The 27968-nt window shown below is 39.9% G+C and overlaps 1 protein-coding gene across 3 annotated transcripts in view; it reads left to right on the forward strand.

Annotated features, from left to right (window-relative positions):
• Positions 1–27968, forward strand: part of TTC27 (tetratricopeptide repeat domain 27) — a 174329-nt gene that overhangs the window by 81913 nt on the left and 64448 nt on the right. For 2 of the 3 annotated variants that reach the window (XM_006131309.5, XM_006131310.5), the window contains exon 11: positions 26574–26669. The exons of the other annotated variant lie outside the window; for it this stretch is intronic. In XM_006131309.5, the coding sequence (XP_006131371.3) occupies positions 26574–26669 (96 nt within the window). The remainder of the gene's footprint in view (positions 1–26573; positions 26670–27968) is intronic. 3 annotated transcript variants of the gene reach the window in all.

The following is a 27968-nucleotide window of genomic DNA, read 5'->3' on the forward strand; positions in this document are numbered from 1 at the left end:
CTCTCGAGGCCCCTTCCAGTCCTATTATTCTATGATTCTATGATTCTATGAATTCAGGAAGTAATTTTACAGTTTCAAACTGCTACATCAAGGAGAGTTACAGCTTCTTGTTGGAGTTGTGGGTTCACTGTATTGAGTTTGGGCAAGAAGTGTTCCTTTTTGCTTAAACCCTAGGGGTGGGTCTAGACTACAGGGTTTTTTTTTTTTTTTTTTTTTTCCGAAAAAAGTGGCCTTTTTTCAAAAAAGCTTCCTCTGCGTCTAGACTGCTGCCACATTCTTTCAGAAGTAAATCAAAAGAACATGGCAGGCTTTTTTGATCGTGGAAAACCTCGTTTTATGAGGAATAACGCCTTTTTTCAAAAGTGCTCTTTTGAAAAAAGGTGCTATGTAATGCAAACTGCTTTTTCGAAAGAGAGCATCCAGACTACATGGGTGCTCTCTTTTGAAAAAGCAGCTTGCTTTTTTGAAAGTACCAGTTGTAGTTTAGATGCTTTCTTTCGAAAGAGGCTTGCAGTCTAGACGTAGCCTAGAGGATCAAACTAGACAAAACACAAATAATTCTAGTAGCATGTTACTGACTCTTGGGTCCCTGAGTACTTCCAGTTAAATCACATGGCACTTGGCACCTACTTTGTTCCTTCTAATAAGCAACTACATTCTTGTTCAAGGATCTGCTCTCCACTAAACCCTGGGAAAAATGCAACGTAGCAGTATGACACTGAACAGGATTTTCTGGAGAAAGTAAGATGTTCAGAAACAGTCATCCAGAGGCTTCTCACAACCTATAAGCCTTCTACCACACAGCTATATTCTGCACAGTGGAATAGGTACATCATTTGATGTATGGAAAAGAATACCAGCCGACTTGTCAGTATTACAGTTTCTGCAGGATATTTCAGCCAGCTTTTTTAAGTGACAGGCCTCTTATTTTGGCATTATATTCGTGAACATTTTCCCAAAGCAGCTAAAAAAATTAAGCCTCCCAATTTTTTTCAGATGTGTCATTTGGAGCCTTCACTCAGATTCCTTTAGAGACTCGCCATTCAATGACACTGTCTTTTGTGGTTATCTTACTAGACGTTCTCAGCTTTGAGACTTGACTCTCTGAGCCAAAAGTCCTGTTCGTGGAAAAACAAAGTCTTGTTAGTGGTCGCAAACTGGTACCAAAAGTAATTGCAAAGAAGAATACAGTTATCCATAGCTCCCAAGGACATAGTACACACATTTCCCCTCCCCCTTTCCTCCCGCTCACACACCTTAGGTTGAAGGAAAAGATGATGATACCTTGATTTTTAACAGGACTGAACTATTGAGAAAATCCAGATCCTTGTTCCTAATACATTCAACCCAGCTGCAGGGAATAGAAAGCTACCCTAGATTTAATATTGAACAGAAAAATTTTATGCAGCCTGAAAATGTCTTAATGCCTCCTGAGAATCTGCAGCCAGATGAACTACCAAATCTTAGAATCTGCACACACAAAGGCTTAAAGCAAAGCAAGCTGGGCTGGTAAAGTAGAGCACACTACTCACAGTGCATTACTCACTAAAAGCTCTATAGTGTGCTTTAATTTACTGTGGCTTGAAAGGCTAACAGTTTATGTTCACAACACAGCTTGCTTTGCATTAACTCTTTGCACTTTCTGAAAATGTCTGTGCATAAGTGGAGGAAATGGACAAAATGGCTACTTTGTCAAACATATATGCCTATGCTAGATGCTACAACAGGGATGGGCCAAAGGGCCTCCGCTGGCTCATTCCAGCCCTCCAAGTGGGTTGATCTGGCCTGCAGAGGTCTTCCTGCGGCCCTACCCCAGGCCAATTAGGGCCTGGGAGCAGAGGGAAGCACACACAGTTTCCTCTGCCTTGGAAGGAGCGAGCAGTGCTTAGAAACTCCTGATTGGCCTGGGGGCAGAAGGGAGAATGCGCTAAGTCTTCTCTCACCACTGGGGGGAACCTCTGAGGGGATCAAAGACTTCATGTGCTTCCCCACCCCTAGACCAATCATGGTCTGTGAGTGGGGAAGCAGAGAAGTATCCTGGCTCTTCCCCTTCCGTTTGAGGCTCCGCCCCTTCCGGCATGGCCCAGGGCCACTTCAAAAATTTCTGAAGTGGCCCCCAGTAAAAAATTGCCTATCCCTGTGCTACATTATAGAGACACTCAGCTTTTGGCAGGAGAATACCTCACACTGAAATTGTTCATCTGCTCAAGTCAGTATTGATCATGTGACCTTTTTTCCTTTTCCCTTCTCCACACTTTTCTTAGACTGGTACTAGCTATCCCATGAATAAAGGACAGTGGGCAAGCTACTCAGGACAGAAAGATCCAGACCTGTGATTTCTCTTTCCTTGAGAGAGGTGGATTCATTGACATGAAAACATACAGGTGCTCACTCTCTCTCTTAGTATTCCAAGTGAGATGTACTACTATTGGTTTAATAGCTGGGAGCGATAATTTTACATTTTGCAAGATTTCTTTCTGGTTAGGAAGCAAAGGGGCCAGTCTACAGTGCATTCTTAGCAATTTAATTGATAGCTCTGGGTGCTCTGTAGACCTCAGAGAAAATATCCAGCCCATAATTAAAAGTTTGTGGACATAATTATCTCAAAAGAAGAATGAACAAGTGAAATACACCCTTTTCCTTAAAAAGGAAAATGATCTAATAAGCCACTCCTTCCCTACAAGTTAGCCAAGGCAAATTTAGATATTTTTTAATTAGTCTCAGATTACATTTATCAACAAAATACATTGTTAAAGCAGACTAGGAAATATCTACCATGAGTAGATTGATCGTACGTTAAGTTGTCAGTTGCTTTGAACATGGAAAAGTGTACACTAAGCATTGACTGAGTGAGCATCCTGCTTAACTTTGTCCAGAACAGGAAACTTGTTACTTCCTTTTCAGCCTATGTGAAAAATAATGCATCAGGCTGTTAAAAATGGCTTCTTTATTATAATATGCTTCATTAGGGTGGTAACTAATGATGACAGTACTACAGATTCAGTAGATAATATCGTGGGAAGTGCTGTGTTTATCCTGTTCTACTCTCAGCTAGAAATCGGAAAAACCTACATCAGATGTTCATGAGTGACCTTGATCTATTCCGTGTCAATTGTGATAACTAATGCTTTAGATTTATGTGGCATTGATTGTTGAAATAATTTCCTCCTGTCCACTTTCTTCTCTCCCTCGCCCCTAAAAAAAAAAAAAAAAAGGGTTTTTTAACTAAAAGACACTGATTGCCTAAATTAATATTATAGTGGTGCCAGAGTGCCTCCATAATAAAGGTTGTATTCCATTAGCCTTCCTAAGCCTGCTAAAATATATGTGCTTAGTTGGATTCCTTTGAAATTTGGTGTGCAGATTAGGGTTAATAATCCAAACTTGGGTCATTTGAGGTAAGGATTGTGGAGAGATTAAATCCTCTAAAATAGGCATTTAAAAAAAAAAAGTTCCTAATGACATTTTTTTGTTTGTGCACAGAGCTGAAGATCAACTGTTGCTCTGATGTGGGTCAAAATGACCTCAACTAGTTAGTGAGAAAAGATAGCAAGAACAACATACATTTAAAACATGTACCACTGATTTGGCATTAATGTCAGCACATTGTCCTCAACTAAATAAGCAGTAAGCACCCAGGTCTTTGAATAGGCTAGCATCCTTCGCTTTGCAGTTATCTTTTTGCTGCAATTACTAAAAGCAGGTCTGTGAGCATCATTCCCCGATGCAGAGATCTTTACCTCCTCTGGTATGGTTGTGTGTCTCTCTCTAGGTCTCGCTGAAGTAACTGAAGAGTTTGGCATCTTTTTTTATTTTTGTGGAATTGGTCCCCACCACTGGAGATGCCCTACTAAGCATGCTCCATGTGTGTCTGAACGTTTTTCTTTTTGGTTACCGTGTAGTCCCAAACTAGCTAGAGTCGGGACAGTCAACAAAAAATTGAGTGCTGCTGTTTAAACTCTTTGAGAATCAGTGGACACTGTATGGGGTTCTCTGCTTGGTGTGCCCTTCAGGTTCCCTGTTTTGATCCTTTGACCTTCTGACTTATCCGTGATGTTATTGTTTGTCCTCTGTAATTAGTTGAATACTGAAGCTTGTGGATCTTCCTTAAAGGCTGAGGGGGATCCTTTAGCAATGGGCAGGCTTAATATAGGACTGCTGTTTAAAAGGAACTGCAACAGAAACATAAATATGTGAGCACAGGGATTAACTGAATGTGTATACGTCAGGCTCCAATATGCATAATTTCAGTGGAGAAATTTATATGTTGGATAATTAGCAGGACACAGGAGTTATATTACAAAGAGTATTGTCAGTAATCAGGTGGAGTATGAGAGCCTTTCAAACTTTTATATCTACATGCTGTCAGCCGATGGTCAGGGCAGTGTGTGTGTGTGTGTGTGTGTGTGTGTGTGTGTGTGTGTGTGTGTGTGTGTGTGTGTGTGACACCCGCGTTTTTAACTGCTGGGACACAAGGCCCTGTCGCAGTGGGCAGTCTAGAAGAGACTGACGGGTGCCCTGAGTTTAACATCCGTGTCTTAATCCGCTAGGATCGGGATCCCTTCGTGGAGGGCAGCCAACAGGCTGACAGACACCCCAGAGTTTATAGGAAGAGCTTATTACATCTCAGATTTTAACTGCTAGGATACAGGATCCCTTCGCAGCGGGCAGCCTAGAGAAGGCTGAGATGCCCCTACGGATCTGTCCCCTGGAAGCGACACTATCCAAATGCCCAGCTCTTCCTATATCTGTCCCTTATGACCGGCTGAAGTTCTTTTAAATTGCGCTTGGTTCTGTTACAGCAACTGAAGGAGTCAGGTTAAAGCTTAATCAGTTACAGGTTTATTAAACAAGCTTATAAATCATATGGTTACAATGGCTGCTGTTCTATTTCTTAACTGCTAGCAAATACAGATCTTATGGTTACATAGGAAAAAGGAAGATAGAGAATAATGGTACCAAGTGACAGCTTATTCTTTAAAGAGCTCTATTCTATGCATGCACTAAAACAAAAGGACACATACGGGTACAATTTTTACCCCCTTCTGCGTCGCTCGGTCCCAGCGTGTCAGGCCAGGATCGGTCTCTCAGTTCCTCGGAAAGACGAAAATACGAGGTGGGGGTCCCTGTGGACCTCGGGAGGTCAATCACCTAACCCGACCAGCAGATAGATGGTAGATTGACGCTCAAAGTGAGTGTGCTGCTGGACCTGTCTTTATACCCATGGGGTTACGTATTTCTCTTTCTTATCTGTGATGCCAAATGGTGCTGGTCTGTCTTTGTGACGCCAGTTCTTACAAGGGAGTTGTGAACTTAATTTACACTTGTAAGAGAGATAACTAAATTGGGAGTACTGGGCATTCTTTTCTCAGTGGGAGATTCCTCTCCCAGGGACGACTGTGTGTGATTGTATCAATATAGGTGCCAGCCAGGGCAGTTCTCGCAGCCTTGACATCAGCTTATTGCCTTAATCGTTCTTTCTCATATCTATGTTTTCAGCTTACCCAGGGTCAGATGAGCCGGCATATCCTGGCCTCGCATCGAGGCTTCAAAGGCTATGCTGATTTTTATTGCTCCTTCTCTGCCCTGTATACAGGCACTTCAGAGGGGCAAGCAAGATGGATGTGACAAGGGGCGGCCTGTCTGGCTACACATACACTCCAGGTAAAGTGAGACTAGTTGGTGTTGGGCAGGAGTGTGCAAATACTGGCCCGTGGGCTGGATCTGGTCTGCCAAGGTTAGCTTCTGGTGGGCTCTCACCACTATATTTACCTGCACAGCCGCAGATACCAGCAATCACAGTTCCCATTGGTTGCAGATTGCCTTTCCCAGACAATGGGAGCTGCAGAAAATGGTGTGCCCGTTCTGCATCACTTTCTATCATTCCCATTGGCTGGGAATGGCGATCCGCAGCAAATGGGAGCTGCTATTGCTGATATCTGTGCCCTTTAAGGTAAATATAGCAGTGGTGGCTCACCAGGAACTAATCCTGGCAAACTACTGCTATGTTGTTGCCCACCCGTAGTGTTGAGTGTAGCTTTACAGAGTAATGGGGGCAGTAATTAGCTCTGCTAATTGCTAGGTGTGTGTTTGCAAGATATGTGAATTACTTAGATGTTGTGAGACTGCTGTGATGATAATTTGGGGAGATGTGTGTTCCATCCTTTTGTGTGTGAGGAAAGGCAGTCAGTGTATGTTTTTGTCAGGATGCAGTATGAAATTCTATTGAGAATTGTGTAGGTAATATCAGTAGCAGAGCACAAGGCTTTTATTACAAAGGACCTTATCAGCAAAAAGATGGAATATAAGAGGTTTCTAATGCTTTATGATGGCTAAGTGAAAGTGTAAGTTGAAATGGTATACTATAAGTCTATGTCTACACTGGCAGCTTCTTGCACAAGAACATTTGTTCTTGCGCAAAAACTTGCCTGGTGTCTACACTGAACGCGCGTTCTTGTGCACGTAAATTTACAGTATAGCATTGTAAAACAGGGCTTCTTCCGGAAGAGTTATTCCTCTCCCCACAAGGAATAAGCCCTCTTGCGCAAGAGCTCTTCCACAAGAGGGCAGTGTAGACAGGCAACATGAATTTCTTGCACAAGAAGCCCCTATGGTTAAAATGGCCATCAGAGCTTTCTTGCGCAAGAGAGCGTCCACACTGCCATGGATACTCTTGCGCAAAAGCACGTGCCAGTGTAGGCGCGCTCTTGTGGAAGACTTTTTGCACAAGAACTCTTCCGCAAAACAGTTCTTGTGCAAGAAGCTGACAGTGTAGACATAGCCCCTGTGTTAAGGGATTTGTAAAAGTCTGTGATGTGGTTCTTAAATTGTATGAGTGTGGTCTTTCTAGAGAGTTGGCCAAGATCTGGGACCTCCTTAATCTTACAGTGCCAGAGGCCAATGTGGGTATGTGCTAAGTGGATATTGAAGCATTGCTCAAACTGAGCAGAGTGAAGGTTCCATAGGCAATCTTTTTACCCGCTTCTTTTTTTGTCCTTGGATTAAATTCTGTGGATAAGAGTTAGTGTTATAAAAAGAAGTGAAGAGTTTGTTTATTTCCGCGTTCGTGGGGTTGGCAAAGTAAAAATACATTTGCTATCAAGACCTAGTGGGGCATTGCTAAAATAGGGCAAGCATGGACAACCTTCACTATATATTTCCTGGTTTTCAAAAGTTTTGCTCAACTCAGAGTTGTGCAAAGGGGACAACATACCATCAAGTAGCTCTTGGTGTTAATGTATTTTTTGCCATTGATCTTTCAATTAGTTTGCTAATGTCAGAAATGTAAAAGTGAAATTTATTTCCAAATTCAAGGCTTGGACTCCATCTTAAGTCATTTTAAAGAAATTTTCCTTCATATCCTAAACCACCATGTTTTTCAATATCCTCCTAAGGAGCAAGCCCTGGACCAACATACTATAATTGTCAGTATCTTCCTGTATTTCAGAGGTTTGACACAGAGTGAACCTATGCAGACAAACCGCAGAAAATGTATAGCCAGTCCAAACATGCCGCTGCTGCTTTGAGCTGCCACCTTGATACAAATACCTTAAGAATTCTCTTTCCCTCACTGTAGTAGTCTGTTGTATATAGGTTACCATACAAGAATTAGAACTAGGTGATTTGTTCCTATCTGTGTTACCAATTTTACTCTGTAGCCTTGAACTGATTATTTAATTCTCTAGTTCTCAGTTTTTCCTCATCTGATAATTGTAGCTAACAATAATACTGCAACTTTGTAAAGCACTTTGAAATTTACAGATGAAACGTGTACAATTTGTGCTAATGTTTCTGATTACTTATAACTGTTTGGGCAACTTCTTATGAATTAGGAACAATAGAGTATTGCAGCCACACACCCTGAAAATTTTAGATTTTTATGAAGGAGATTTCCTGCCCATTGGTTTATTAAAATCATTTTTAAAAATTCTTTTTGAAAGACATTCCTTTACTTTAGAATTTTGGGATTTTTCACAGCGTAGATAATTACAGAGGATTTTGTTGTCTAAAACCATAGGCTGTACCTGGGTTCTGTGAGGAGAAGTGTAAAGAGGAATTGTAAGTTGGTCACATAAAGTGGGAATAAATTACCCAATTTAAGGAAAGAGGGGGGAGATGGATGCTAGAAACATTGTAGTTATAGCTGCCTGGCATTTTTAAACAATTAAAGTACATCAGAATCATCAATTATATTACCAGGACACCACTGTGCCAGAAAAGTAGGGACTGTGGAAGACACATCAGAATAATGGTGAATGTATGGATTACCTACTTGTATGTCCAGTTTAAGAATTTGGGATTTTAAATGAGACAGTCCTCTGAAATAAGGGTCATATTAAATATAATAGGTAATTGGTGTTCGTTAAACCGGAAACTGTTCTTGTAGGTAGTTTAGTACATATTGAAATGAATTTAGTTTTGTTCTGAATATTTCTTCCAGTAAATGAGATGATTTATTGATAGTATGCTGTGCTTCTTTATCCATTGCAGGAAATAAGTGGTCAACTTGGTTTTGATTTTATAAGTATTTAAAGTGTAGTAATCTAAAAATAGAGGTATATGGAATAAATTGTAGACTATATAAGGTGAAAAAGGGTAAGAATACATTTGTACTTAACTAAGTAAATCTTCAGTATAAGAGCACTGCAGATCTGTGGATATCAGTGTATCATGATTGTGACGCTAATGGTAATACACATTTTGTATCAGTGCCAGGCTCTGTTGTTAAATCTCAGCCTATCTTGGTGTACATGCTAATTAGTTTCCACTACTGTATAAATATAGTATGTTGGCTTTTTAATACAGAAAATTCTTGACTTCCCACAGTGGTCTAAATCTAACTGTTAGGTGTGATTTTAATTCAGAACTTTCCTTTCAATTAGCAATGATAATTTTCAACAGGAATAGTAGCTGTAATTTCACATAAACTTGGATGTGGAAAAAGAAGCCAATCACATTTTCTTCAAATATTATAAAAACTGAAAGAAATTGCACTCAGTTTTAGAAAATAGGGAATAATTAAAGTCTTAGCCCCTTATATTAGATTTTTTATCATGTAGGTCAGCATCACAGACAACCACATAGCAATCTCAAGTAGACATATTTTTTAAACGTCATTTGAAAATTAGAATGGATTTAATTAGACCAGATTTAGCAATACAGTTAGAAGAACAGTGTGATATAAGCCTCCCAGATTTTTAGGCCTACATCCAAAGGATCAAAATTACTAGGGTGGAATGAAGTGGGGAATGTTATAATAAAGTATTAAAACCAGTAACAAATGTTGTCAGTGGACAAATAATGAAGAAAAATAAAGTTCATTTCTTTGTAGATAAAGGTCCAGAAAATAGGAATGGAATGTATGGTAACCATATAATCACTGAGGGGAAAATAGTTTTTCTTTTTTACTAGTTTGATGACAATATCAGTTTAGAAACTGAATCTAAAATGAGTCTGTAAATGAGATGCTGGAGGACTAAGTTATAAATGCTCTTCCCAACAGGCCTGCCAACAAAAACAGAATCTCCAACATTCCAAATGACAAAAATCTATCATTTATAAATTACAGGGAAGGGGATTGTGTGTATGAAGCTAAACTGTGGTGACTGTGTGTGGTTATAGCACCTGTAAGGTCTGGAATGTGCATTTAATAGACATATCAGTTGGAAGCAGCTGCTTTGGAATTCAAACCCAAGAGCAAAGGGGGCTAGATGTAACTTGTGAATAGGGACTCGTAGGCTGAGCTAACTCAACTTATTTTTTCCTTGTCTTTCCAAATCCAATGACAGTAATAAAATCAAAATACTTCCTTCTGAGGTTCCCAAATTGGTCTGTTGAGCAGTTTGTACTGCTTCATTGAGACCTAGCTGATCACTTGTTCCCTTCTTTGTTTTCACTTTATTTTACAGTTATCTAGTCCCTTAATTGTATAGCATCATAACTAGCTCAATGCTGCAAATGTCTGTATTGTATTATTTGTGAGAAAGCTCAGGTGATATGTCATAATATCCTATAGAGGCTTTGAGCAAGATGCCCACCAGGCCTAAAATAGTCATTAAAATTTTAAAATATTACAGGAAAGCATAAAGAACTGAAATGTTTGTGGATATTATACCCATTTTAATGTAATGCTTGCCCACATTTTGCTGATGTAGAGTTGTATGACCATTTAAGTTGCCTAGAAATAGAAGTATGCAGGTAATGATTCTGCTCCCCAGTAGGACTCTCCACTTCATCATGAATCCCTTTTTTTCCCCCCTCTGTGTGTATATTACACAGATAAAAACAAGTCACATTTGTTATGTCGTGGGGAGTTTCAGAGCATAGGAAGAAATCAGTGGAAAGGCAGAGAGCTAGAGTAGGTGCAAGTGTCCATTTTATTGCATAGCACAGAACTCACCAGAACAAGCCCAGACTAGCTGGGCTGGACCCCAGTGACCTACTCAGTTACCATAACAACAAGATCTATATCTACAACCCAATATACAACAACATTCAGCGACACTTGCAACAGTACCTTGGTGTGTTTTTCAGTATCATATTAAATTGGGGCCACAGATTGCTGTAGTGATGTCAGTTTAGCGGATTTGGTAAATGGGATAAACCAATGGAAGGGCACTCTCCCGTTCACTTCAGTATTCCACTTTAATTTTATTAAATCAAGTTAGACTCTGTGTTGACGGGAGAGTTTCTTATTGACATCACCTGGTCTAGACATTGCATTGTCGATGTAAGTTTTATGTCAACTTAAGTTACATAACTTGTGTAACTTAGATTGACGGACAGCATTATTGACTGTATACAATGCCTCAAGAACTGTCAGCATTGACATGCAAGCTGGGAAGATGCAGCTAATGAATAGTCTGCTCGGGAGGGCTGCTCTGCACCAGAAAACCAGAGGCAGAGAAAAGGTGATTGAGAGAGGTGGAAGTGAAGACATCAGAGAAGAAAATGCAGCAGGCCTCAGGTGCTAATAGCATCTGGCCTCATTTTCTAGCCCTGGGCTTTACACCTGCATTGACTGTGGCAAGCACTTTTACTCAAGAATCACTCTTCAGTCACACATGATGCTTTAGTACAACACAGTAATTGCATTGTTTTGGTCAGGGCTAGGCAAAACACGGCCCATGGGCTGGATCCGGCCCATCAAGCCATTTGATTCAGCCCATGATCACAGAGAGCGCCTCAGTCACACTCCCTGCCTGCCCAAACTGCACGCACTGCTCAGGAAAGCCAACTGGGGCCCTGTTTCAGTGAACAACAGAGAGCCTGCTGGTGGAAGCTGCCTGTTTGAAGAACAAACAGTGCACAAAGTACTACCTCACTCACGTCGGGTTCGTAGCTATTCAGATACACATGGCCCTACAGCCAGCTCCTCTGAATGTCCTGCTGGGGCATGGAAGGTAGGGAGTCTATTGGGCTGCTGGCAGGTAAGTGTTTTCTGGCCAGAGCCTGACTCTGATGTCCCAGCACTTTTGCCCCCTGCCCCTGTACCTCACATAATCCAAACCCTCTGCCCTCTTCCTGCCCCCATAACCTCTCCCAGACTATTTACCCCAATCTCCTGCCCTAGGTCTCAACCCCCTCCTGCCCTGTGTTACAACCTGAACCTTGCATCCTCTCCTGCACCCAAGTCCCCTGTCCAAGGTCACAACAGAAACACCTGCCCGGGGTCACAATCCCCTCTTTCACCCAAACTCCCTTGCAAATCCCACATCCCTTTCTGCACCGCAGTCCCTTACCCAAGATCCCTTCTGCATCCAACATCCATCAAGGGCCACAAACTGCCTCCATTAATATCATGGGAGAGTGTGGCTGTTGACCACTTGTCAAATTTTTGGAGTGAACCCCCCCATCAAAAGTTGTTGCCCACCCCTTTTTGATACTTAAACCACCACTGTTTGAGATGGAATGGTGCCATTACATTACCATGTATCGTGTGTTTTCTGGGTCAGGCTCAGCCATTGAAAGAATGTTTTCTGACAAGTAAATTTTCATAAAAGTTAACTAGATATCATTCAGTTTTTCATGTGTGTTAAGACAGCATGTTTGGGGAAAATGAAGTCTTGTAAAGAGGAAAAATAGTAACAGTCTCAAGATGCTGTCTGAAACAGTTTGTTCAAATGCAGGACTAAAGAGACTAATCTTTTTTTCCTGTTCTGCACCTTTTTAGACCCTCCAAATCAAAATAACAAAAGATGTGTTGTAATTGAATGCAGAGAGTAAAAATGCAGGTGCAAAAGAATGTTTTCAGAAGCTTGCTTTAATTTAATGTGTGGTGTAGTAGCTTGTTCTCAGATTGTCTAATTAGATAAAATAGATGAAAATGGTTTTTTCCTTTTATGAATTCTTCAGAATAAAAGTAATATTGATTAAAAATGAAGCAGTCATCCTGTTTCAGGGTATGTGGTAGGTCAAAAATCTAATTGAAATACCTGGAAAATGGCATATTGACTTCATTTTGTAGACTTATTACCTGCATAAAAGATAGGGTCCTGTCAACAACGAAGTATCTACTTACAAAGCGAGAATCAGGAAATGAATAATTATTTGACAGATAATCATCTCTTGGCTGAGACATTTTCCACTGATACCTTTTTGTTTTCTTTAATTACTTGTTGAATGCATTTGTCTTTTTAAAATGCATTAATCAAATTCCTAGAGTTTTTAATGTTTGTACTTTTAAATTGTACAAGCTATTTTGCAATCTCATAAGCATTTATGAGTACAGAATCTTAATTTTATTAAATCAAGTTGACATGAGGCTCTTTTCATGTAATAGTTTACATAAAGAATGCTTTGATATTTTTTATGTATTTTTCATGAATATATTATGAGTTCGTTAAATGAAGTTATGTAAGATTAGGTAGGCTTAAACCATGTAATAACAGAAAAATTGCACTGCAGTTCCTTCTGACTTTTCCCTTCTGGACAGTGTAAACACAATAACAGGTGAAAAACATAAGGAGGCATGACTTTTTATTCAAATCATCTACATGTACAATGAAATAAAAGTACTTAAAATTATTTTAAAAGAAGATTGATTTGGCCATCTCATTGTGTCTGTGTCTTTGAGGATGAACTCGGTCTCCCAAAGAATACTGCTGTTATGCTCTAACTCAAGTGCTTGGCATATTTTTTTTCAGAATATCTCTATTGTAATGCCTAACATGGGGAAAAAGTTGCAGTACAAAGCAATAAATGGTATCTGACATAAAATCAGTCAGGTCTATGCTACATTTTACCTGCTAGTTTCTGCTTTCTGACCAAAAGATAGATACAGGCCTTGAGAAAACAATTATTTACCTACGGTCTTTTCTTAAAGGAGATATCCAAAACTTCAGGGCTATTGATTTTGCAACTGTTGGAAAATCCCTACATATAAACAGAGTAAGGGGAATTATCCCAAATTCTGTTTAGGGTGATGCTAAACATTTCTAGTAGGGTTGTTAGTTAATTACAGTTATCTCATTCAATTAACTAAAAAATAAAATCACAATCACACTGTAAGGCAATAGAATTCCAGTTGAAACGTATTAAATATTTTTGATGATTTTCTACATATTCAAATATATCATCCATTACAGCACAGAACACAGTGCTTACTTTATATTATTTTATTGCAAATAGTTGCAGTTTAATATGATAAAATAGTATTTTTCGATTCACCTGATACAAATACTATAGTGCAATCTCTTTATTATGAAAGTAAACTTACAAATGTAGATTTTTTTTTTGTTCTACAACTGCATTCAAAAACAAAACAATATAAAACATTAGAACCTACAAGTTCATTTAGTCCTATTTCTTAGTCACCTGAACACGAGAACAGGAATTCACATGGCACTTTTATAGCTGGTATTGCAAGGTATTTACATGCCAGATATGCTAAATATTCAAATGTTCCTTAATACTTGGTCCAAAATTCCAGAGGATGTGCTTCATGCCAGTGATACTCTTTACATTTTCAATGTGTTAATTAAATTTGTGACTGATCACCTTTGGGGAGATCTTCTGTTACCTTTTACCAACATGCTGCTATACATTTCAGCTGCGTCTACACTGGCATGATTTTGTGGAAATACTTTTAACGGAAGAGTTTTTCCGTTAAAAGTATTTCTGCAAAAGCGCTTCTAGATTGGCAAGGATGCTTTTGCGCAAAAAGTGCTTTTGCGCAAAAGCATCTGTGCCCAGTCTGGACGCGATTTTGCGCAAGAAAGCCCCGATCGCCATTTTAGCCATCGGGGCTTTTTTGTGCAAAACAGTTCTTCCCTGTCTACACTGGCCCTCTTGCGCAAGAATTCTTGCGCAAGAAGGCTTTTTCCTGAGCAGGAGCGTGAAAGTATTTGCACAAGAAGCACTGATTTTGTACATTACAAAGTCAGTGCTCTTGTGCAAATTCAAGCAGCCAGTGTAAACAGCTGGCAAGTTTAGATACAGTCTAGATGCACCCCGTATGTTATAGCAGTCTTGGGTGATGACCTAGCACACGTTTGTTTAAGAATACTTTCACTGCATATTTGACAGCTTAACCTAAGGTTTAGGAATATGAAGTGCTGTCCAAAATAAGAAAGGAACAAGATGTGGAGAATGCTTTCGGAACTCTTAAAATAGCAACACAGCAATGCAGAAACTGCAGAACCACCAACAAAGAAAATCAGCCTTCTGTTGATGGCATCTTATTCAGATAATGAAAATGAACATGCATCTGTCCACTCTGCTTTGGATCATTATCAAGCAGAACCCATCATTTGCATGGATGCATCTCCTCTGAAATAATGATTGAATCATGAAGGGACATATTTAGTGCATCTGGCATATAAATATTTTTTGATGCTGGCTACAACAGTTCTATATGAACACCTGTTCTTACTTTCAGGTGACCTTGCAAACAAAAACGAGGCAGCATTATGTCTTGCAAATTGTAATCAAACTTGTTTCTGAGCGATTGGTTGAACAAGAAGCAGGATTGAGTGGGGTTGTAGGCTCTGAAGTTTTATATTGTATTTTTGAATGCAGTTTTTTGTACATAATTCTACATTTATAAGCTAAACTTCCAGAAGAGAGATCACATTGCAGTATTTGTATTAGGAGAATTGAAAATGCTATTTCTTTTGGGGGTTTTTACAGTGCAAGTATTTGTAATAAAAAATAAAGTGAGTTCTCTGCATACTGTCTTGTAATTGAAATTAATATAGTAAAAAATATTTAAATAGAATGCTATTTAAGCATGATTAATCATGCTTTTAATATTTTAATTGCATAAATAATCACAATTTTTATCACTTGATAGCATTGATTTGTAGCGCTAAATAAGGCATCTGACCCCAAGAGCGGTATCATACATGCCTAAGGCTGGCCTGAAGAGGTCCGTATGTACATTCTTTTAAATCCAGAGAGAAGAGAAAGGACTGAGCATCTCTCTTGGTTTGGCCTTTCTTGGCCCACATCATTCATGTCCTTGTCCTGAGCTCTCTGTCAGTCCTACTGACACTTTCACTAGTACTGCATAAGAATCATTTGGTATCACTGATACTGTATCAACATTAACAACACAGGCAGAAGTGTTGCAGTGAAATATGCCACAACAATTTTGCCTGCCAAATGTGCCCAGCAAAGACACCTTATACTGATTTAATGCAGACACTGGGTATGAGCTAAGAGAACAGAACGATGGGAAAACTGTACTGTGTTGTCTGTTGACACATACCCAAATTCAGGAAGGTATATAAACATATGCATAACAAACTTGTAATTCCATTGACTTGAAAGGTTACTTGTCCTTAAAGGTGCTCAAACAGAGCCATAATTGTGACACAGGATATGCCTGATCAGTACATTAATGTATATGAGAGAGCAGAGAATTTCACCATTGTTTTAAGGTAAGTTCTGGTATTAATGAGAATTTATTAAAACAATTGTATATAAAATATGCAAGTATTAGTATTAAGCTATAATGTTAGCTTCTTGTTAATATTGATTTAAGAGGAACATTAAACTATTGAATATGTACATTTTCTACACAAATTGTTCAAGTTCATAACAGTATTTACCTTTCAGTTTGGAAGATAAATTTTTACACATGCATAAGAACAGCAGAACTTTAAAGTGTGAAAACTTGCATATTGCTACTGCTCATTGTGGAATAGTTACTGTCAGGGTTGGTTTTTTTGTGGTGTTTTGGGGAAACAATAACTCCCATAAAAATATAAGTGATTTTACATATGGTAAGGTTCACACCCGTTAGTATGAAATTTCTGTTAAATTTGACACTGCATAGTTGCTGGTGGATCTATCAATTGGGTTTAAAGATAGTTTGTCCTGTCTGTCAAGGCATAAGTAGGGCATAAGACTGAATATTAATGAATCCATTGTAAATACTTTTGTTTTGTGATTCTTTTAATAAAGCTGCATTCTGGACTTCTGTTTCCAAGCATTGAAATCTAGCTAAAAGTGGTGTGTGTGTGTGTGTGTGTGTGTGTGTGTGTGTGTGTGTGTGTGTGTGTGTGTGTGTGTGTGTGTGTGTGTTGGTTTGGCAAATTTTAAGTTATAGGATTAAAAAAGTAACAAACACACAGCTGCAGTTTAAAACATTATTTGAGAAGCAGTATTAAAGTGAAATGAAAGTCATAATACAAATGCTCAAAGGTACAGAATTAGATTTTGCATGCATGCACTGTTTTTGTTCTCATTTGGAATCTTGCTGAAGGAAACTGTCCTATTGTTTCCATCTGGGTGAGGCTACAGGAAACTGAAACTAGATCATATTATGCAAAAGTTCGGGGCTTTGTTAAAAAGGGATGATGACCTTAAGCTCTAGAGATGAGGTTGCAGTGCCCTTATAGCCTTAGTGTAGTTATTGAAGTGTTACATGTGTTACAATAATCCAGGGATTCTTGTTAAGAATCCCTGATTGTAATGGTTCATGAACCATTCTTAATACAGTCATTTAGGATTGCAAACTTCCACATTACCAGAAACCCATAAATTGGAATGTTTTTCAACTGAGCCTGGTTTTAGGTTGGAGGTTGGTTGACTACTGCAATTTAATGACAGTGCTAGAAAACCCAATCTTTTGCTTTTGCTTTCCAAACTGCTCTCAGCCATTAGATTTACCGTACAACTAGATTTACTAATTTAATTTAACTGACTTTAAAGCAGCTTTCATAACATTTAATCTTATAATGATACTGCGGGACTGTGCCCCTTGCTTGCTACACTCACCAACCTCCCTCTCTCTAGCCGCTTTCGCAGCCAGAGAACCTGTTAATCTTACGCTGAATCCAGCTGTGCTCTCCATGACCCCAAGTCACTTGCACCCTTCTCCGCTCCAGCCTCATCACACCCTGGACAGTCCACTCTATCTGAACATTCTCGGCTCATCTTGCCCGCTTGTGCTTTCCAATCGCCAGCCATACCTCCCCCCCCACACACCCTTCCCACTTCTGCGCCACCTTCCAATAAAATACCTCATTCACATGCAGAATTCAGAGCCTGTCCTGGCAGCTAGCACGGGTCTAAAGAGAAGTGTGGAGGCAGGAAAAGGGAATAAGGGAATTTGTGTGCAGCCGTCTTGGTCTTGTTAACAAACTCAGAGTGAGGACAATGTTTTCTTCCACAGAAGTGACCTGACAGGAAGGGCTATGCTCTATGGGCTTGTGGGCCTCACGTGAAAACAAATATCAAACACAGTCAGTAAAACTGGCCCCCACTCCAAACGGATCCCCTTTGTTCCAGGTGCTCCTGGGCATCCGGCTTGCTAGCGAGAAAGGGCTGGGTTATGTGCGATTGGCAAGATAGGGAATTAATTCCCTGTTCTCTGTGACCAGTTATAGTCCATCTTTGCAGGACAGCAATGCTCCAGATGTGCCCTTTCAGCTGGCAAGTGAGTTCCTGCTACTGGGACATGGGACATGCTCCATGGGGACAGGGCACAATGGAGAGACATGAAACCATGGGGGAGCCCCTAGCTTTACGTTCCTGTGCCCTCCTGAGGACCAGATTTGGGTCATGCAGGAAGAGTCTGGTGGGGTAACCTGGGCCACAAGTCCTTATCCCGGAGCTCCATGGCCCACAGGCCACCCCCTTCCTTCCATCCCTACCCTCCACCCGGTCTCAATTCCTACACCCACCATTCCCCTCCTTCCATTCCTATACCCCCATCTCCCTGCCTCCATTCCTACACCCACCATCCTTCCTAACTGCTCCCCACACTGCCCATCCCCCTCTTTCTATCCCTAACACACCTTCATCCTACATTCCTAAACCCATCCATTCTCTAACATCTCATCACTTCTACATTGCCTATACCTATTCCCACTTCCTTCCTCCATTCGTACGCCCCCATCCTTCCCTAACTCCTCCTTTCCACACACCACCACTGCTCATCCCCCTGCCTCCATTCCTATATCCCCTTCACCCCAGCCCTGTAGATAGAGCCAAATGTCAGGAAAAAAAACCCTCTTTTGCAAGATCACGTATTCCTCGTAAATTGAGGTTTACAGGGTCTTGTGAAAGAAGGTTTTTTTCCCCGACATTTGGCCCCGTCCACATGGGGCCAAATAGTAGCAAAATCTCTTCCACAAAAAGTATTGGAAGTAGATATGCAAATACGAGCATGGTTTGCATATCTTCCAGGAAAAAACAGCAGTGTAGCCATAGCCTAGGAGTACTCATCTGATGAAAAGCTTCAAGAGGTAGCAGAGCTAATCTGTACAGGATAAACTTAAACAACAAATAGTCTGGTAGCACTTTAAAGACTAACAAAACGTGTAGATGTTATCATGAGCTTTCGTTGGAACATCCCACTTCTGCAGATGACTAGAGTGTTGGATGTCCAGAACTAAAATAAATGGGGGGGGAGGGAGGAGAAGGAAAGAAATGGAAATGTGGGGGCAGAACAAGAAGAGGTAGTGAATATAAAAAATATCAAGGGGAAAGCCGAGCTGGAATGTATCAGGAAAAACAAGATATCAAGAAAGCGAAGGTATTTATTTCTTGTTTTGTTTCAGCCTTCACTGAAAAGGTTTATGATGACCAGGTATCAAAACAATTAATATTAACAAGAAGAAATATAAGCCAAAATGGGTAAAGAAAAGGCTTAAGAATATTTTGATATATCAAGTTGGTAGGGTCTAATGATATTCATTCTAGGATACTTAAGGAACTAACTAAGGCAATTTTGATACTGTTGGGCAATTATTTTTCAAAACTCATGGACGTGGTAGAGGTAATCTCTCAGGACTGGAGAAAGGCAAATGTACTACCTATCTTTAAAAGGAGGGGGAAGACAGAGGTCTGGAGGATTATAGACTACGCAGCCTAACTTTTTGATATCTGGAAAGATATAAGCAAACTAGGGAAATGTGATCTAGATTAAATAAAATACAAGATGGGTGCACAACTATTGGAAGACCATAATCAAATAATTTCATTGTTTTGCTGTTAAGATGGGAAGGGCATATATAGTGATTTCTCACTGCAGTCAGTTCTGGATCCACTATTATTCAATATTTTTATTTATGTGTAGGGCAATAGATTGGAGAGAAGGTTATAAAATTTGTGCATGACACCAAGCTGGGAGGGATTGCAAACACTATTGAGAACTTTAGAATTTTAAAAAGATCTTGACAAATGAGACAATTGGTCTGAAATCATTAAAGTGAAATTTAGTGAAGAGATGTGCGAAGTACTATGCTTACAAAGGATAAATCAAATGCTTAATTACAAAATGAGGAATAAATGGCTACATGGTAGTAATGATGAAATGCATCTGAATAAATTAGAGTGTCCAAGAGGGGAAACAAAACAATGTCAGGTTTGGAAAATCTAGCCTCTTTGTTGTTGAAATAAGCCCTTGGTTAGCATTTTTGTTCTGTGTTGGATTTTTTAATTCTTGACTTAAAATTTAAATATTCTATTAAAATCTTGAAAATATGCAAAAAAGTCTTCATCACTTGATACGCAAACAACATTAGTCTTGCCTCTTTAAAAAATTAAATTTGAAATAGTGATTATCTATGGTAAATTGAAATTTACTATATTCAAATATTTCTATCCTGCCTCTGTAAGACAATCAGTATTTGATTCATTTTTTGCCTTTCCTGAAGTAATCTGCTGATCAGGAATTTTATCATCTTGTATAGCTATATGTTATCAGCCAGAAATTATAGTCTTCCTTCTCACAAAACATGTGCAGGAGTATGCAGACTTTGTTTATTATTCTTGAGTTTCAGTGAGGCAAAGCCACACAGCTTGAATCTTTTGTCTACAGTGGATTCTTTAGAGATCTGGCTATTCTTTGAGTGCTCATCCTTATTTGTATTCTACTGTTGGTGCACATGTGCTCTATGCACCACAGTTGGAGATATTTTGCAAGTAGTGTTCATTGTTCCACATGTGTCCTTTCCCTCGAAGTGTTTCCAGTTGAGGGTATAAAGGACAGCATGGGACTGACTGCTTCTCTTAATTCCTTCTGACTTTGATGTGGCCTGGGTTGGGACCTCCAGTGGACAGATCTGCTGCTTTGTTTTTTATTACATAAATAAATACTTCAAAGATTGCCTTAATTGTTCTTAACAGTTTCAGATTTTTTTTTAATTTGTTTTATCACAATTTTCTAGTTAGATTCCTTGTCTTGGTGGGACACCACATCCTCCACCCTATTACAGGTATTGAGCTGTATGCAGTACTCCAGGCTGTCTCCTGTGCCCTTGTTCCTTCTCGATCAGAAGTCCTTGAGGACTTTGAACTGAGATTCAAACCAGGGCACGATCAGGCTCATCCTGTACCAGCAATATCACCACCTGTAAAGTTCAAGCCAACAGACCAAGTTCCATCATAACCAGAGAGTCAGCCACCAATGTTAGTCACTGTCTCACGCAGTGACTGCATCGACTGCATCTCTCTGAGTCCATCAGCATGAATGGATTGGACTCCTTAATTCCAAGCAAGGACAGAGATGTATCGTATGCCAGAGGATGTCTTTCTGTTCCTGAAACTCAGTTTCTCCTATTAGCAGGACCTTCTCTAAGCCGGGGTATTTTGACTCTACAGTCAATATATACACTTGCTCCCAAAAGAAAATACCACAGGCAGCCCAACAAACCTAGACTGGTGACTAAGTAGTTTTATCATTATCCATCTTCTGAGTCTCCTACTAAGAGACCAATGATACATAAGTTTCATCAAACCATCAGTGTTGCCAGTACTATCCAGTCCCCACATACCTTTTAAGGATCATTTAGTACTTTACCCCACAAGAAGTTAGTGCATTCACCAAACTCCACCTATAATGCCTTTAGGCCCTGGCTCCAAACGATAAATTTTTCATTCAAACAGAACATAAATACCACAGTAACAGTTCATTATGAGTAACATCTCTAACCTGGTTCAAGTGCTTCCATCAAGTATGTGTGGTCATTCCCTTCCTCTCTCTTCACTTAGGACAGTTACCGCAAATGCCTTCCTCTTAGCCTGGGAAGCCCACATGGATGGCCACACAGCAAGGGGCACTTGGATGCCTTGAAAGGCCAAGATTCATATCCACCTTTTGGAATTTGGGGCACTCTGATAAACTTGCAAGTTGTTCTGCAATTTAACCAGTCCCACTATGTCCTCAGTATCAGAGAATGTGATGATCATCTTTTATATCAACAAACTGGGATGGCTGGAAACTATTGCATTATTTTTAGAAGTTGTCACTTTATGGAACTGGTGTATCAGGGATCTCATCACTGTCAGCACCTTCCTCTTGGAAACTTAGAATGTGTTGGCGGATCCCCTCAGTAGGAATTTAATCATCAATCACAAGCAGAAGCTCTAGATCTATACTCTCAGATACTTTTCCCATCAGATGATTTGAGCTATGCCTTTCTCCCTTATTGCTCCTGTTTCAGGTCTTACGGAAGATTTGTCAGGAGAGGACATGTAGCCATTAGCTCAGAGCCGTAATGGTAGAGCCAACATAGCCTAAATTTCCATAAGGACCAGTTCTCTTTTACCACATTTGCAATTCACCCCCATGGCAGTTGTGAAGTATCACATAAACCGATTATCAATTTACCTATGTATTTGCCCATATCTCTGCACTTGAAGAGGAGACCAATCCTCATTCCTTTTATGTAAGATGCACTAAAGCCTTTTTCCTACATTGACTAAAAAAAAATCAGAAGATTTCCTAGTATTTCTCACTATAGTAAAAGGAATTCCAGGTCAAGTTGAATTCTCCCAGAGGACCTCTAAATGGATCTCTAGTTGTTTCCTGCTCTAATCTACAAGAGCACAAATAGCCTCAGTGGCATTGCTTCAGGATGCATGTCTATTTAACATTTGCAGGACAACTTTGTGATGTTCCATACATGTGTTCATGAGATTCTGTTGTAGTACAGAACTCAGCCAACGATGCATCCTTCGGGGGAGTGGTTTTACAAGCAACTGTACCACCTGCATCCATACACCCTCCTCTTCTTTTATGACTGCTTGTCAGTCATTCTTATGCAGAGGCTATTCTAAAAGCAGAGGTAGAAGTCTCACAGTACAGCTGCAGTTGGCTCAAGTTAGATGACTCAGGTTTGGGCTTCAGGTTGTGAAGTTGGTGTGTAGACATTCAAGCTAGGGCCCAACTTCTGATATCTAGTGCAGGTGCAGGACCAAAACCCAAACATCTGGGCAGCAGCTTTTCAATTTTGAAGCTAGAGCCCCAAGGGCCTGAGCCAATTGACCTGGGTCAGTTGTAGGGCTTTATTTCTATGTAGCCATACCCATAGATATTAGCACAAGAAAGGTAAGGGGTTTTTTTTTTTTACCATACTGTAACTTGAGTTCTTCAGTATGTGTGGTCACTATCTCTATTCCAATACCTGTCCACCTTTTCTTTTGTTTTGGGTCATAATTAGATTCATGGTAGAAAAGGTATTGGAGAGGCAGTCTGTCCCACCTTTTATGTCCTCAGTTGGAAATGCAAGGGCATATGTGCACAGCAACAGGGATACTACTTGAAAGAATTTTTCAACTCTTGAGTGCATGCAGTAGAATACAGATAGGGACCACTCACCTCTAAGAAGCTCTAGTTGCTATATCAGTAACTTTCTCTTATACCTGTTTGTCTTAACTGTAGGACAGAGCTGATGTAATAATTGTTTACATGTGTGGTCTGGACTATAAATAGAATTTGTGTAAAAGAATCTTCTAAACTAATAGTAGTGTAGTATTAATCATACATACACATATACAACATACATACAACATGATGGGGCGTATGGGCATGAATACTGACAATTTGAGGGAATGTGATATTGTCCATTACAAGCCCAACTTTTTGTTACCTACTTCTAATTTTCTTCCAAAAATCATTTCCATATGAATTCTGTGAAGTGTGAACTCCTGACAGGGAAAAACTTTTGGGGAACATTTTGATGTTATTCTTACAAAACATTTTTTATATATGAAAGGTGGTTTTCCGGTGGCAGAGGGGAGGCTTTGAGTAGCATCAAATTTATATTTACAGTCCAGGCTCCATATTCAAACAAGTATTAAATAGCTTTTGATCAACATAGGAGGTTCTACAATCAAGGCAAACAGGCATTGGTGAAAATTACTGATCTTGACGGGTGGGCTGGCTTGTTAGGGTTTATAGGGTGTAACTGACACTTTTAATTTTATTGGTAGATTAGATTATATGGGCAGTCTGTCATTGACAATAACAGCAAGTGACCATAGCAATCTTAAATTGTAAAATAAATTTTGAATAGTGACCGCTGTTTCTTAGGGCTTGTCTATACTGCCACTTTACTGCACTGTAATTTTCTCACTTGGGGTGTGAACAAACACCACCTCCCAAGGACAGCAAAGTTACAGCGCTGTGAAGCACCAGTGTGAACAGGCTCCCAGCACTGTTAACTACTCGCCTGGCTGGTGCCATGGCTACCTATAAATGTAGACAAAACCTCAATTATTGTAAAAGTGTTCAAAGTTAGTTATGGGAGTTACCAAAATAAATATAAGTGATGATGTGGTATGGTCTTGTCTTGGGAGATTTTGGTGGTAACCCATTTAATGAGTTACGAGTTAAATGCTTTATTTCTGAATTTCTTTATTCCAATATTGAATATGACCTACCAAGGCACTTTTACGGAGCTTATTGCTAAAATACTTAAGCACTCTAGAAAGCATCACACTTTGTTTTGTTGTTTTGATGTCACACCACCTCTGTTTCAGGGTGGGCAACCTTTTTGGGGTCAGAAGCCACTGACCCACAAATAAATCAGTCAAGGCCACATGGAAGAAGCAAAAAACAAAAACCTCACAACTGAGAAGCAGAAGGATCCTCCCCCACATTCCCCTTGCACACCAGAGTTTTTGTGGGGGACAGTCAGTGTAAGGGGAGCGGCAGCGTATGGTGCCGCTTCTTCCCTCCCCCAGGCAGAGCCTGTGGGTCAGATCTGGCTTTGGCTTACCTGACTCCAGCCTGCAAGGCTCGGGGCTCCCGCCCTCCCCGCCTCCAGGGGAAGCCAGCGCTTGTACTCCAGACCTGTGGGGCACTTGCAGGGGTGGGACAATGGGGCTGGAGCACCAGTGGGGCCTCCCCAATGCTAGCCTTTGGCTGGATGCAGCTTCCGGGCCTTAGGTTCCCCACCCCTGCTTTAAAGAATAGTTATAAAATTGTAATTTTTGTGTGAGATAATATTATGTATTCATAGTTTGACTGTACATATATTTTGAAAAATTGGAAAAGATACACTGAAATACATGAACCCTTGATGTCCATTCACACAGTCTGCACAGACTGAATGGTCCATCACATACCAGTTCTGGAACAGGATTAATCTAGAAAGAGATTTTGAAATGGAAGCTAGTCCACTGTACCCAGATTCCCAGTTAGCTGTCCAGCTTGATGTTAGTCAGCAAATTGTCAAGAGGAAGTATGGTACAGAACCTTTCTGTTTACACAGGCTTTTCCTGAAGGCAGTGATTATGAAGGGAGTGGGAGAACAGGAGGGACAAGTTGTGAGCGAGAGATCCTCATTTAGTTTTGATGACTTTTTGTAAGTTTTTATTAATTTACAGTTGGATGGTGAGTTTTCAGCTACACAGTAAGGATAGGATTCTCCCTCTGCACATGCTAGCCACCTTTTAATTTTTAAACATCATTTAGAAAGATATAGCTCAGAATTCTCCAAGTGAGCAACAATAGCAACCCCCTGTTCTTAGAACGCACATGGGAACACTTAAATCTATGAATTATAAGAACTGCTGTGGTCTGTTCTATTTTTCATATAAAGAGCTTTTAATATTCAGATATTTCCATGCGTATTTGAAAAAGTGGACAGAATACAGTCATTACTTTCTTTTGGGGGCAGGGAATCTTTTTTTTTTTTTTTTTTTTTTTTTTAAATAAAAAGAGCCATATTGTAATGCAGCTTTTTATTTACATTAAGTTATTTCCAAGCAGCCACTGTAGAAGGTTGAGTTGATTGGGACTTTTCTGATGAATCCTTTTGCTTCCAGAAATGTCATTACTTCAAAATCGTTGCTTTCTTCAGGCACCCATGTCAATTTCAATGAAATTGCAATAAAAAAAGCATTTTGATAAAGTTGGAAAGGAATTCTTTGGTGTTGTTTGAAAATTACTTAATATGAATTGAATTTTGAATTTACACTATTATAAATTGTAATATATAAAATAAAAAAGCCTAAATCAAAACAAAATGTTTAGATTTTAGTGAAGTAGAGCACTTAACACACAACTAATCTTTTCCAAAACATTTTGGAATTATTTTGGTTTTGTTTCAATTCAGAGCAAAACCAATCCTCAAAAATCACAGAATTTCCCACAAAATAGAAATTCCAGTTCCCACACAGCTCTTATAAAATGAATAACACACGCCTGAGGAAGTGTTCAGTTTTACTTTTAACTTTTGCTTTACTGGAATGTGTACAGAAACCAGCACTTCTAAATAATGTCAGAATACAGTTTACAGTGTAGACCATGGTTGGTTATCTTCTTTATCTTGTTGTCTCCTTTCCTCCTACTCCAAGCAATGCTTTCCTCTGTCCTCTTAGCTACTTGCACATGCACCAACCTCAAGCAAACTTCTTTTATAGCCAGTCTGAACTGGTTTTCTTAATTACCCCCAGGTATCCTAATTAGCTTAGGCTGGCCTGATTCTGCAGGCCTGGTCAACCAGCCCCAGATGTCCCACTGCCCCGATTGCCTCTGTTGGTGCTAAACCAGCCCCTCCCTGTTACCTTAGGAACAGAGATCTCCTCTGTCTGAGGCTTATGTCTCCCTTTCCCTACTTTTTTTTTATAGCCTTCTCATCTGACCCTGTCACAGTTTGTTTTAGTGTGCAGCGGAGGGTTTAAATTAGATAAATTGTTTTGTATATACGAATAGTCCATCTTAATAAAAAGTGTCCATTTGCATCTCATTAAAGCATCTGATAAGTTACACTTGAATACCCAGTACTCTTACAGCTGGCATCTTCTAGCTTATATAAGGAACCTAGCATCTCAGGCACATTTTTGTACTTAAATCTAAATAAATAATAAATGACTATGCTTTGTACTTATAGGCACTTGCAGATCAGTTTGAAGACAAGAAAACATTAGTATCTGAACGACTGAAGATTTTCTACAGTTGTCAGGTGCCTCCACACTGGGCCATAGAGGTACAAACTACATTATGACATTTACTCTAGATACCATGTTCACATTCTTTTTTCGATATTGCATGCTATTTTGTGAAGCCTCAGATCCTCGATGCTGCATTGGAAACCCACTGTGTGCTGCATGTTACCATATATAAACCTAACAATATAGGAATGTGCATAGATTTTTAAAAAGATAGTCTAGAATTTGATTCCTTTTATGCACCCTTTTATACACGTTTCTATCATGCACAGAATTGACTGGTTACTTAGAGGAATTTGCTTGCAAAATAACTTTTCTGCACAGTCCTTTCCTTTTTCGTTTCAATGGAAAACGACATAGGAATTTTTCAAACCGGGCCAGATTATGCAAGGGACTTTAGGGGCTGCATCCGAAAGGCTCCTAATTGCTGAGGTTCTACCTGCTGCGTGGGAGGAGGAGTCAGTTTTATGCTCTGCTCTTCTCCCTACCTCCACCAGGCTGGAGCCACATGTATCACCGCTAACAGCACTTACCTGTAGGTTCCACCCCCTCACTCCTATTGGCCAGGAATCACAGACAATAGGAGCAGCAAGGGGAGGTGCCTTCAAGTGCAGGGCCATGTGGATCCACCTGTTTCCCCTTCCCCTTTCCGGAGCTGTTCCAGGTAAGTGCTCCAGTCCCTTGCTACTTCATGACCAGACCCTACAGCACCACCCCTATCCAGCTCTTGCACTGAACCCTTTGTTTTTGACGCACCACAGAGCCTACAAAATGTACTAGCCCCAGCCACACTGAAAAGTTAATCTTGCCCTGCCTTTCTTAGAAAAAGGAGCAAATACTGTTAGGCTGTTCCACAGTTACCAAAATACAATAAATGAATAGGGACAGTTGTCATTCCGTGGGGCCCGCTTCCTGTCTTTCCACCTACCCACTAATAAGGCAGGTCTGTTCTTTCAGGAAGTAGGTAATTGTCAGAGCACCCTGGAATGGGGTGAGGTAACCCTGTTGGTTTCATTGTTTTCCACATAAACCTGAAATCCTAAATTATCTCAGTAAGGTTCTGCCTCTCTTATGTTGGCCTTTCACTTTGGCCCATGTCCATTCCCCCATCAGTCCCACTTGTTCCTACTTTTCCCTTCTCCAGTATGTGATGGATTTTCTTAAGAATTCTCTCTTTTCCCCTCTGGATACTGGTACCTCATCTCGTAAGAGGGCTGCCAAAGCATAAGCACTCTTAGTTTCTAGTCTTGCATTCTCTTCTCTAAACAAAGACAAGGGCATTTTTTTCCAACTACATATTTAGTTTAAGTGGAAGATCAGATTGCACATAATCTTAC

The sequence above is a fragment of the Pelodiscus sinensis genome, chromosome 3 (assembly GCF_052426305.1).
Source record: "Pelodiscus sinensis isolate ZL-2025 chromosome 3, ASM5242630v1, whole genome shotgun sequence".
NCBI classification, from domain to species: Eukaryota; Metazoa; Chordata; order Testudines; family Trionychidae; genus Pelodiscus; species Pelodiscus sinensis.